This window comes from Lissotriton helveticus, chromosome 4_1 (assembly GCF_964261635.1).
Source record: "Lissotriton helveticus chromosome 4_1, aLisHel1.1, whole genome shotgun sequence".
In the NCBI taxonomy this organism is placed as follows: Eukaryota; Metazoa; Chordata; class Amphibia; order Caudata; family Salamandridae; genus Lissotriton; species Lissotriton helveticus.
In genome coordinates this window covers 967,855,230-967,868,381 of record NC_136063.1, presented here as the reverse complement: position 1 = coordinate 967,868,381, position 13,152 = coordinate 967,855,230, and the positions used below count along the sequence as shown (strand labels likewise).

The 13,152-nt window shown below is 42.5% G+C and overlaps 1 protein-coding gene across 2 annotated transcripts in view; it reads left to right on the top strand.

Moving 5' to 3' along the window:
* The window catches only part of FBXL7 (F-box and leucine rich repeat protein 7), a 736,049-nt gene that overhangs the window by 712,155 nt on the left and 10,742 nt on the right, over nucleotides 1-13,152 (top strand). For both annotated transcript variants that reach the window (XM_078685724.1, XM_078685723.1), the window contains exon 3: nucleotides 9,224-9,835. In XM_078685724.1, coding sequence (XP_078541850.1) covers nucleotides 9,224-9,835 — 612 coding nt within the window. The remainder of the gene's footprint in view (nucleotides 1-9,223; nucleotides 9,836-13,152) is intronic.

The following is a 13,152-nucleotide window of genomic DNA, read 5'->3' as shown; positions in this document are numbered from 1 at the left end:
TTTTGTCACTTAGATTTGCTGTCTACATTTGCTCGCTTGGTACTTTAAACTTTTATGCCCCGCCATTTTCAAATGTCACCAGCTGCCACTGTTCCTGGCTATGTTGCAAGAATTATTCTGAAATTATCTAAAAAGGGAATATTGTTCATCTTCTGTTCATATAGTTGGAACAGCCCCATAAACCAAAAGAGTGCCTTAAATATCCCTTATCATGAAGTGATGTGGTTTTCTTGCATTTTACAAAAAGAGTTTGATCCGTGGCAAATCGTTTAACCCCATTGCCGCGGGGGTAATTCCCCCACGGCGTTGGGGGAGGGGGCTACTGTGCCGCAGTGCTCGTGACGAGCCCAGCTCGCCATGAGGCACAGTGGAGCTGAGCTCGTCATGACTCCGCCCACTCATTGATTCTCCCGTACAGGCAGGGAATCAATTCCGCGTGGGCGGACCGCGACCGTTATGGCGAGCCCAGCTCGTCATGAGTACAGCTCCACTGTGCCTCATGACGAGCTGGGCTCGTCATAAGCACGCAAGGGTTTAAGGCAGATTTTACAAAGAAGCAGTTTATGGAAACTACCATCAGAGGTTTATTGCTATGCTTGCAGTTGATTTCCAACCTTTATGGCGTTGACAAGAGAATGCAGAAATGTCTATATACACTCATAATAATATGTTGTTTTTCGGTCTTGCCTGAGACAGCACATGCACTGTCTTGTGAGATCTATTGTTTCTTTTAATAAAACCTAAAAAGGTCTTACCCATTACCTTTCATTGGTTACCTTATTAGTCGCTCTTATTTCTATTGTCTTCATTCATCAGCGGTGGCAGCAGATTTCATTTTGCCAGTTGCTCGAGGCGGCTCAGATGGCTTAGAGGGGATTTTGGTTTCATCTTGCAAGATTCAACACAGACAGGAACTTTGAGCCAGCGCATACTCTTGCTTTCTCCCAAATGTCAGCATTGGCACCAGTGGCGTCTGGCTTGTACTGAGGGTAGTAGGGTGGGGAGAGGTGTTTAGGGGGGCACAAAAAAAATGTAATTTACCTACGCTGTACGACGTCCTCCTTCCTCGGGTGTCTTCCAATAAGCTTTTGATGCAGGAAACTGCACTATCAATCCTCGTGCTGCTTTCACAGCATGAAAGCAATGCCAGGATTGGATAGAGTGACCTCTCTCAGCACTCCTAAGAGCACTGGAGGCTAAGACAGCTAGGTTAGAGAACTTTAAAATGTGTTTGGCTGGCTGTTCCAAGACAGCCGGCCAAAGAGACATGAACATTTTAAAGCTCCCAGCTCCCTGCTGCTGCCACTCAGCAGCGCTGGCCCCACCCCATCCTGACACTTAGTTCAGGAGGGTCTGCTGAAAATTAAAATGGTAATAAATGAACTTTAGTATTGTTTTATTTTTCAGCTCTGGGGCTCGTGGGGTGAGGATCCTCCGCTCAAATGGAGAAGCCGCCTCTGATTGCAACAGTGTTTTTTCAATTTCTTATGAAACAATGTCACTCACATCATCAGGAAGATACAAGCGTGCAGAAGAGGCAAAGTGCACACCTAGAAAGGGTTTGTGTATGCACACGGAACACTTGCCAACTAAGCGCTTGTCAATACCCACAGATGAAATCCTTTCGTAGGTATACTAGGTCTAACATAGGCAGATGAGAAACTTAGTCAAGTAGCATATCAGAGAACATATTCAACTCCTAATCTGGCTGCACTTGGCCCACGACTGCCTCTTTTGGTAGTCCATTCAAACATTAGCTCTAAAAATGCCTATTGAAGCTGGAGTGCATAATGGGGGAGAAATGCCCATGCGTCTTGTAGCTGCGCTCCAATGAGTGCTAGAGGAAAGGATAGGAGGCAGGAACTGGTTTCTTTTGTTGCATTTATCGGCTTCTCTCTTCCAAAGCAGTTTCCCGTGCTGCAACAATGTGTTTGTTCAAAAACAACCTCGAGCCAATGTGGGTAAACTTCTGAAAGGTATCAACAGGTAATGCCTTAACATTTTGGGCTAATTCCAAGGGAATTATAGAAAGGTAAGCAATCAGGAAGGGGTGCCACTGCTCCAAGTGATAATTCAAGGGATGTGATGGCAACACAGCCACCTTCTTAAGACTGCTTTTCAGTGGTGGCTCCTCTGCTAAGGTGGAGAAGCGTCTTCTCACATAAAAAATGAAATGATAACAACACTATGGTATTATCATTTTATTTTTCAGAAGGCTCTGAAGGTGCGGGCTGCCCAATAGCAGGGGGAGGAGGGGTGAGCACTTTCTAAGTGCGCATGATGGTTTGGCCAGCCGTCTTGGGCCAGCCAAACCGTCGTGTGCACATAGCATGTTTTCCACCCAACTGTATTGCACAGCCTGGGAGGAGAATATGCACAGGCTCCTACTGCCGTGTGAGCACGGAACCACGGCACTCAGACCAATCATAACGCTGCTTTCATGCTGGTGATATCCGCATTGTGATTGTCTAGGGGAGTCTGCTTCCAGCGTCAACCGAAGAGGACGGAGGAGAAGTGGCGACCGGAGAGTACATGAATGTATTTTTTTTCGTAACCCTCCCCCCTATTGCGTCCCCTCTGTGCGACGCCTCACAATTAGTGTACCGTAGCAGCCTTTACTGCAGCTTTTACCACCTATACATCACATAATTCCTCATTAGTTCCTAGAACGTGATAAGATAAGATCCTTGTTTCTTTACTCAATTTCTATTTTGTTGATTCTGGTCTGCATTTAGTTTTATATATGATAAGCTTGTTGACTCCAAGCAACCATTGTGCACTATATAGCCCTGCAATGTCACATTTACAGTAGTTTCTAAATACAATTATATTCTCTTTTTAGGTCTCTCCTGAGAAGCATGCGCTGTTGCTGCAAGATCTATTGTTCTTTATAACAAGCATTGGCAAAGCAAATAGGATTCACCTTTTTGAGATCTTTAGGCTTTACCAATGTCTTTTATCCATGCTTTAAAGCAGTATGGGTAGAATGTATTTAAAAAAGCTCTTGAGTTATAGAAAAAGCGATATGATGCAGGAAGGGAAAAAAAGCGACTTATGGTGTTAAAAAAAAAAAAAAACATTTAGCCATGCATTCATCTGCCAGGGCTGGTTGTTGTTACCAGGCCAGCCCTGGTGCAGATCAAGACGTGGAATTCACTCTGTGGAGTTTTTGCGCTCTCAAGTAGAACATAGAGGCACAAATGTTTTTTGTATCATGGCGTCAGTCTCCCAGTGCCGTATATTGCAAAGCTGTGTAATGTAAATATATGAAAACCACCTTTATTGCTGTTTGTCTTAAACACATTGGTCTACCCTTCCCATTTGTCATTAATCGGTTCTCAACTGGACCCCATAATGTTCTTTAAGTAGCACTGTGTGCTAGAGAAGCTCTGCCACAATAACTTAAAGTACAATTGATGGACAGAATGCTCAAACAATGTCAAACATTCACCCCCAGTACAGAGATCTGGGCCTAAATCCATCGTTTTTTTGCACACCATGACATTCCAGTTTAGACCCAGCCATATGCAAATCATTCTTGACCCTGCTTCCAATGGGAACAGTCCAGCCAAAACTGCCAGGTCCGCCCTGGATTGGAAACAAGCATCTTGGTACCGGTTTCAGGGTATAACCACTCATCAGCCAAGCATATGGCTGGTTCTAACCTGGGGTGGCATGGTGAGTAAAAGAACAATGGATTTAACCCAGATCTCTAGACTGGGGATGAATGTTTGATTTATTCTGCATTCCGTCCATTATTTGTGTGTCTTTTGCTTCCTAGCCCTATGCGCTGAGTATGCCCAGATGTGGGGTCCCCGGTTCACTATGCCACTGGATTCAAGCTAGGCTGGCTGATGAGGGGTGATACCCCGAAACTGATCCCAGGATGCTTGTTTCTAGTCCAGGAATGACCTGGCGTGGCAGTTTGGGCTGGACTGTTCCATGAGGAGCAGGGTCAAGACTGATTTGCATATGGCTGGGTCTAAACTGGGGTGGCATGGTGAGCAAAAGACCAATGGATTTAACCCAGATCTCTTGACTGGGGGTGAATATTAGATTTGTTCCGCATTGCGTTCATCATTTGTGCATCTTTTGCTTCCACAATACCAAGCATTCACAAAGCCAATATGTGTGCAATTAGCTGCCAACGTTTGGGCTTTGTCAATGCATGTTTTGAAATGTTTTTGCAAAACCTTTTGTGGGGGAAGAAGCCGCAACCTGGTCAGTCTGGAAACAAATACATTGGCTAACAACAAAAATATATTTGGGGCTGAAAAGTCACACATTGACATAGCCACTGGCACTGAAGGTAACTACCTTGTGTGTGAATGTGTATTTTTTGAAAGAGCTGTCACTCACTGTGAAGTTATCCACTACCTCATTGCCCCATGCTCTATACTTTAGTGGGTGGAAGAAAAATATGAATGACACAACAATAGACCAATGGATGAAGGGGGCTGTCTGAAAGCCTTTTAAGTAAGCATGTTATAAATGTTATTTTAGCTAAAATCAAAAGGTCTAGGCTAACGTCAGACGTAAAATAAATGTGTGGCATATGCTGCTACTGCTCATTGGAGCAAGGACTGTGGTACATCAAAATACCTCAACAAATGACATTTTTGTGTGTTCAAATGGCCTTGCACGTGATGCTCGTGTGTTAACTGCTCTGCCCAAAGAAAAAGCTGACAGCTCATATGAGGTGTTTAAGGGTCATGTTCGGAGACTTTTGCCCATGAATTTGTTTCCATGATTAGAAGGAACATAGGCTGCTCCACAAAGACCACTTCATCTCAGTCCTTGCTTTCTACTTTTCATAAATATTTGCAATTTTAGCAGATTTAAGAACTTTAATCTGGGAGTGTGCATCTTCTGCTTGTTCCGAAATAGAGATATGTACCTGCTCTCTCTCCTGAGTTAGTTAAAAGAAGCATGTAGGAAGTTAGAGTCTATTTCCAAGATGTAATTGTGCAAAAAAAAAAGCAAAATTTGGGGCCATATGACTTAACAGTTTTTTGGCAGTCATATTGGAATTTGACTGCTGGTACTGACCGTATCACATAATCAGATTTGTTTCATTAGCATTTGAATTTGCCAGTAGTATAAGTTGTAACCTATATATTTTTTAATTGTCAACAATAAATTGTGCAGTGCTTAATGTTAGCACCATATTGCTTCACGTACATATGCCCGCAAGATGATTCAGAGACGATGGTTTTGCCATTGCTTGTTCCCTGATTATCCGCCTTAGATCGCATGGCGGGACTTAAACCGTCCACAGATAAATGATTAGATGGGTAACATTGTCATCTTAGGGTAATTTCCTGCAACTAACAGCTCCATGCATTAATGCGGATCACAGCTAATTCCTACTTAGCCAGAAGGTCCAGTGTCTCGTTAGGACTACCTTTTGCAATTGGTTTCTGTCGTGTTTTGCAGCTGAGGTATGTTCTTTTTAGTTATTTATATTCCTAGTCCGCCTCTTCAATCAATGGCAACTCACCGTGACATTTTCATTTTTTTGTTTGAATCTTTTTATTGAGGAACATTTTTTTCCCTTTTCTTTCGTTGTTTGTTGATTTCACTCCATACATGACCAACAGTTTCTCACTGTGATCTTTTCATGAACATGACTTCTACTATATACATCTATTAAAACACGCTTTGGTGAATTGGAAAAATTAAAAATACTTCTATGACACACGAGATAATGAACACAGCTCCTCTATAGAGATCTTCTAATATTGTGTGTAGTGTCAAGGGGTGAACGGCTTTCCATGTCAACAGCGTTGCCTCCCTTATTAAACATCACAGCACTAACAATAAACTGTTTAAAATATAAGAAAAAGGGGCAAATGTTTCTGCTTAAAAATTGACAGGGATAATGCTGTGGCAGGGGAGTGCCGTCCATTGGTGCAGCAGGTGCAGTGGCACTGGGCAACAGAGATCTGAGGGTCCCACTGAACCTTTATTATTGATGTGAAACAGACATGAACCATCTATAGCCAATGTAATCAACCCTTGATTGTTTCTTTGACAACATGGCTCTACCCCATCTCGGCTCAAAACGTTAGTACAATATAAAGACCCGAGGTAAAGCCGAGAGGTACTTCAGTGTCATTGGAAAATGTGACATATAAGAATGGAAAAGATCATGCTCTCATGGGTCAAATGTATTTGTGACTGTTCGTAACTTTTGTCGCTAAGGGAAAAGACACTGCATAAAGTTATTTACACATGTAAGTTTGGCTAACACGCGCAAAGAGTCTTGTTAAGAGTGCAGGACCATTTTTGGAAACCCCAAAGGTTGATTTTGCTCTCATCAAGGGATTTAATCACATAAACTTTTATCATGTGAATAAATCCCTTCGGAGGGGTGGGGATTGAGTGCCACATTGGGAGTGGAGCAGGAGTCCGGGGCTGGAATGCCTTGTGAGTTTGCACGAGGGATCACACATACCCACCCTATACTTTTGTGGGTAATTAGAAGCTCCTCTCCAAATCATTCCCATCTTGTCAAATGTCAGAAATTGAGAAATTGACAAGGACAGATGCAGATCCCTTTATAGGGTAGGAAGAGGGAGCACCCCTAAATTTGATGGGAACGGAAGTACCCCATAGGTAAACATGTTTGCCTCCATTGAGGAAAAAAATAAACAAAGAGTTTCACATGGGTAAGCATCAATGTACACAAATATGTATTTGCTCACGGAACAATGTAATTGACAATTTTCCAGTGGTTCTCCTGGACATCTGTAACTATCGTAATTTTCAGAGGGGTGGTCTGACAAACCTGACAAAAATCTACACATACACAAGATCGTTACCCACCAGCTGTAGATGTACTCCTGTCTTTTGAAAATCGGGTCTTGTGCGCAGAAGTACTACCAACCTTTTGCAGAGAGGACATATAATGTTATCACCTAATTCCTTGTCAGGAAAATGATTTATCCCACCTTTGCTATTTGCTTCGCCTTGAAGCAGGGACATTTGCATTTGTTTGCACATTGCAAACAAGAAATATAAAATAAAATGTAAACTTAAACTTGTAACAAATTAGGGAAGGTCTGGTGCAGAGAGAGAAAGAAAGCATGTCAGCAGCCAAAAATATTTCAGTTTTTATACATGCATAGGAAAAAGAGGACCTTTAATAATATGCGCTCAGTGGAAAGAAACAAGCCTGTTTCAACCACTTTTGTGTGCATTACTGTTGTACAGAAATCATATTCTCTATGTATTTATTTTTCGGCTTCACAAGTTGACCCACAATTTTGCTTCAGAAAGGTCAATCTTTTAAAATGAACACAAAAGGGGGATTGTTTCAAAGTCCAGCTGACTAAATTGTACAGCATCCTTCCAAATATGAATGTTCACCCCCGACTGAGACCTGTAAGATTAACTGAAAGAAGTGAGGTCATTTGACAAGAAGCACTGAATCTGTGGCTCACACTGGGCCCAATTCACAAAGGCAGGCTCCAAAACATAATACGGGGTAATTTAGACATCCCAATTCCCCAATCTCATATAGAGGTAGGAGATCCATCTAGTTTCCACAGAAGAGCCTGGCCTGCTGTTAGAAAGTCCATGCTGGCAGACCAGCACCACAGGTCCACTCATTCAGCTGCATTGAAAGCCCCCGGTTTAAATTAAGGGCTTTGAGTGCTCTGTTCTCATGTTCACAGCCACCATGAAAGTAATGGCGATTGCGAGCACGAAAAATCATTCAACCTAACGGGGTGAAACATCCAAGCACATCAGAGCCATTGATTTTTTGTTTTGCAGAGACAAACTCTTGTTTTTGGTGTTTGTTGCTAAACAAAAAAAAATATCAAAAAATGCTGTCTTGACCATTTTTTCATAGGATCCCAGCCAGCTTTACATTTTCATTGAAAGATCTCTCTGCTATATTAGCAGGAGCTTTTCCAGCGAAAATTCCCTGCTAAATCATAGGTACCTCTAGATTTGATGAGCAGGCTGCCTTGAGATTGGTGGTGGTGCCTCCGTTGCCCCAAAGGTTTGTCGGTCCACCTTCAAAACTCTAAATGAGCCCCCAAATCTTCTCTCCTAGGGCCAGTCCTAGATCATAGGTCTCCAGGAGCGCCCTCGCCATGGGCGTCTGCTAGGATGTGAAGCCAGATCCTGGACTTTTCACTTGCCCTTTAAATGTTTAAATGTTTGCCCATTTGTGCATCAAACTACTGTGGAAAGTATTTTCATTTTGGGTAAACCCCTCCCACCACTACCCTCTTACTACTCCCCACCCTCCACACCGCCCCAGTAGCTTGGAGGAATGCTCCTTTCCATTTGCTTCCTGGTAAGGCACTTTACTTGCCTTCCTTTCCAAGTGTGTGTAATTATTTAGTGCCTGCCCCCCCCCCCCTCCCCCTACACCCCCAAGTGTCCTCTGCCCTGTAGCTCAACTCATGATAGTGGAAAGGTACTTTACTGGTAGATATTCCACTATCATAAGTACAATTTAGTCTCCTGATTATTTAAATAAGGAAATTAACTTTACAATCACAAATATCTTGCTTTGAGCACTTTTATCCTTCTTAGGTGCACCACAAATTGTGTGAATCGGTTCACTGTGCTAGGAGGATTTGTGAGAGAGAAGTGTGACGTTACCTAATAACTGCCCGGTCATTAATGCTGCAGAGCCTGCGTGATGGGCCCGTGAGGGCTTAGATATATTTAAATGCAGGATATGTGTTTTCCCTGGAGGTTGATTAATACACGTGTTCCATGTAAATGGCAACAATGTGATCACAATATTTTTGACGCATTAATTTGTTCATTTTGGAATGGGGAATGGAATGTAAGACCTGAAATGACGTGTTTCTTTGACCCTCATTACCCACACAGCACTCTTAAGACAAAGGAAAACATCTGTGCGAAAGTAATCACTTTTTAATATGCAGGGAAATGGGAGGTTAAGATTCTCATGTCAACGGGCTCGTGTGCCACCAGGCCTCAAGGCCATTAGGATAAATGGCTAACATATTGAAGCTAACCATTCTGTTTGCTTAAATTAGTTTAGGATTAAATAAATCATGTTTGCCCGTCCTATAGTTCAGAAGATTAGATTCTGTGAAGTACTTACATTTTAAAATTATTCATAATGTGTATTGATCTATGAGGTGATGGAAATATGTAAACGTTTACACACAAAAACACACAGGCTTGAGCCTTGCTTTCTCACATCTGCTCCATTTTGTTTGTTTTTCAGACTCAGACTTGAGTATGCGCACACTGAGCACGCCCAGCCCCGCTCTGATATGCCCGCAGAATGTGCAAAGTTTTCAAAATGGAAGAGGTTCCTCCACGTCTTCATCTTCCATCACTGGGGAAACGGTGGCCATTGTTCACTCACCCCCTTCAAGCCGCCTGGCGCATCCGCTCATCCGCCTGGCCTCCAAGCACCAGAAGGATCGAGGAAACATTGATCGACTCCCAGACCAGTGCATGATCCAGATCTTCTCCTACCTGCCTACGAACCAGCTGTGCCGCTGTGCGCGTGTCTGCCGCCGCTGGTACAACCTAGCCTGGGACCCGCGACTCTGGAGGACTATTCGTTTGACTGGAGAGACAATCAGTGTTGACAGAGCTCTCAAAGTGCTGACCCGTCGGCTCTGTCAGGACACGCCCAACGTATGCCTCATGTTGGAGACAGTAATTGTCAGTGGCTGCAGGCGGCTCACAGACAGAGGACTCTACATCATTGCCCAGTGCTGCCCAGAACTGAGACGGCTCGAGGTGTCGGGTTGCTATAACATATCTAACGAGGCGGTCTTTGATGTGGTGTCACTGTGTCCAAATCTGGAGTACCTGGATGTTTCAGGTAATTAGAAACAATTGAAACCAGCAATGCTTTTTTGCAGTAATATATTTGAATATCCATCCGTGGCTGTGAAAAGCAGATCTTCTGTTGGTCATTGGAATGAGGCCATCACGTATACACACTACTAAGAATTGGTATTGATCAGTTAAATGATTAAAGTACCAAAAAGGATATAAGGCTGTTCAGTAGGCCCAAATCACAAAGACTTTGCTGTGTATAGATTACTCTTGGAGGACCACAGGTTTACCATTGAATCCAGGAGTCATCTGGTAGAGATTCTACCTTACTCCTGGCTTATGCCTGGAATTCGTTGATAAGCCTGGTGTACTCCAAGAGTACATCACAGAAAATTATTTGTGAATCTCTCCCAATGAACTGCCGTAGATGTGCAACCTGTAGTCACAGATACAAATACAGGTGGGTCTTCTCAACCTATCATTATTCCAAAATTGATAAAAAGGAGGGTGAAAAACGTCCAGGATGACCCAAGTGACTATTCAGTTTGTGTTGCATGCTACAGGGGTCATACTAATTGTGTTGTTATACAAGATACAAAAGGTCACAGGTAGGTCAAGCCGCCCGAAAATCTGCATTGATTGTTTTTTGGGTCGAGCCAGGGCAGAGCATGCGCTGCTCTGTGAGGCATGTTGTATTCAGTTAGGGATTTGAAGCTCCGCCCTCTCTCCGCCCATATTTATCACTGGCTTGTGTCATAGTCCTTCATAAATGCTGGCTTCTGATTCCTTAATTGTCTTGCTAGTCCCTCCTTAGCACCGCCTTGTCTTCATTTGAAACCTCCCATGAGGACTGGCCCTTTTACTTCTGGTGCTACACAGTATGTTTTATTTAATCTGTAAGTACTATTTTCTTGAATGGGTTTTGCTCTACTGCAGCCACAGCGTGCTTTCCTTACATTCAGAGCGCCATATGGGATTTTACTTTCCTAGCAGCCTGGACAATGGCAGACGCTTCTTTGCAGTGCCATAGGTCTTGCATTTAGGAGAGTTTGAGCTATTGGCATTGTAAATGTCAATAGATTAAACTTTCATAAATACGAGACCTGTTGCATTGCAAATATTGTTTTTGTTGTCAAAGCCCCCACACCACGCTTTCACTTGCATGAAGGCCTTTCAAAGAGCTGTGTGTAAGGAAAGGTGCGCGGTTGCTATTAAAGTGAAACCGCTGCACGGGGGCTTTAACCCCAAAAACAGCATTTTCTTTGACAAACATGCTTTTTTTTTTGTAAAAGCCCCCATGCTGCAGTTTCACTTTAATAGCGGCTGTGCAGCTTTTGTTAGACACTGCTTTTTTAAAGGAAAAAAGGGGTGCAGCCTTTATGCGGCATGGGGGCTTTGACAACTCAAAAAATATTTGCAATGAAATAGGTCTAGCATTTGCAAGAGTTTAAACTATTGTCAATAACAATGCCAACAGCTCAAACTCAATGCTATACCTATTGCATTGCAAATTCTTGTTTTGTGGTCTTACTCCAGACAGCCCAGCTCCTCTGTCTGACGCAGACACCATTGTACACAATATTCCACTGAGCCAAACATTGCTCAAGATTGGATGGATTTTGATCCAGTCTCACTTACCTTGCTCTTGTTTGTTGCTTTCCTCACCACAGGAGCTCTGTGGTTTCACCATTGGTATATTTGTCATTGGCCCTTCTCTGATCACTGCATTACATCTAAGAAAACAGAGATATTTTAAACAACTCTTGTTTGCTGCATTTTATTGCCACCTCGTGGACACTAGGAAAACTGGAGCCGAAATGTGGAAGATAAAACATCAAACTTGACACATACCAATCGGTCTCGCTTCTATATAGAGGTGAGGCCGATTGACTTTGACAGTGCTTGTTTTTTTGTTGATCTTCCATCTTCCTATTAGGGTTTGGGTCACATAGATTGTTCCAGTGACAATTTTACATGGTCAATTACCCTAAACCACCATAGCAAAAATGATCACTGCACTGAGAGACTAACACGAAATAATGTTTTTGCATGGCTCACTCAGGTTACATGTTATTTTGTCATGTTACTTCCCCTCCAATTATTTGTTAAACCGTAGATTTTTGCATTAAAAAAAAAACATTTCTAACTGACATATTGAGGCATTGTGGTTTTCTTGGTGACATCAATAAGCAATGAGAAGTCTCGATAAAAAACTGAACCGACATGTATATATAAATATGTATTCAGGGGAAAACTCGTCTTTCCTCCTGTATTAATCTTTCAATTCCCGAAAAAGCGAACTCCTAGCTCCTGAATCTCTTATTGCCCTTGCTTTGGTTATAGGTTTGGTTATATGTGGAAAGTTAAAAAAATGCGAAATCTTAAAAAAAATATGTACTTTTCACATTTTTTCTTCACAAAAACGCATCCAAAATGTCCCAAACGATACGAGGTTAGTGACATTGAGACTGCGGATGATACCCTATAGGGCTTTTAACTTCTGACTGCATGTATTTGGATGTATAGTAAAGTATAATTTATCGTATTATGAAGGTAACATTTGAAAGTGAACAGAGCATTATACTTATTTCTCAAGCTTTTATCAATAATTTAGAATGTCTTCACTATCCTACTCGAGATAAAACATCCTGGAATATGGAGCTCTTTTACTTTCATACATCATTATTTCCAGAGGAAAATCACACCGCTACTATCGAACTTGGGAATTTGTTGCATAAAACACAGTAGCACACAGGAAAGGAAATAACATAATATCAACCCAAAACAGGAATTGATGAAAATCAGAGAATCTATAACTGTGAGAGACAAGTCTTGCTCACAGGCATGGAAAATGTGGCTGTACACTATGGGTTAGAAGGCTAAAAAAAAGGAGCATATTAGATTCTGGCCTCTGCCTTTGAGAAGGGAGACACTTACGCTCTGGTAAGGAAAGTGACAGAGGCCACGTATCCAATGTGTCAAATTTCTAATGAATAATTCGGCCTTTGTCTCTCTGATCTATTTCTATCTATATCTCCCCCATGCCTGGCTCAGAGGTACGAACCTATGTGCGATTAGTTGTGTCTCTAATTCTACCTCTCTGTATTCCCCTTTACCTCTTTTCCTCACTCGCACCTCCACATTAGGAAACACCGGAGAACTGCCCGTTCAGATGAATGACAAACAGAGCAATCCCCGGGCAAATCAAGTGACACCCCTTGGTCCAAGGCCAAAGTCCAGTCACCGGTGTAAACTCTAGTCAGTATTTATTAATTCCCCATGGACGGACCGCACCAATCCAGAACAGGGGTTGAGCAGGGGGTGAGCATAAAATCAAAATCCCACCAGGCAGGATTTTCA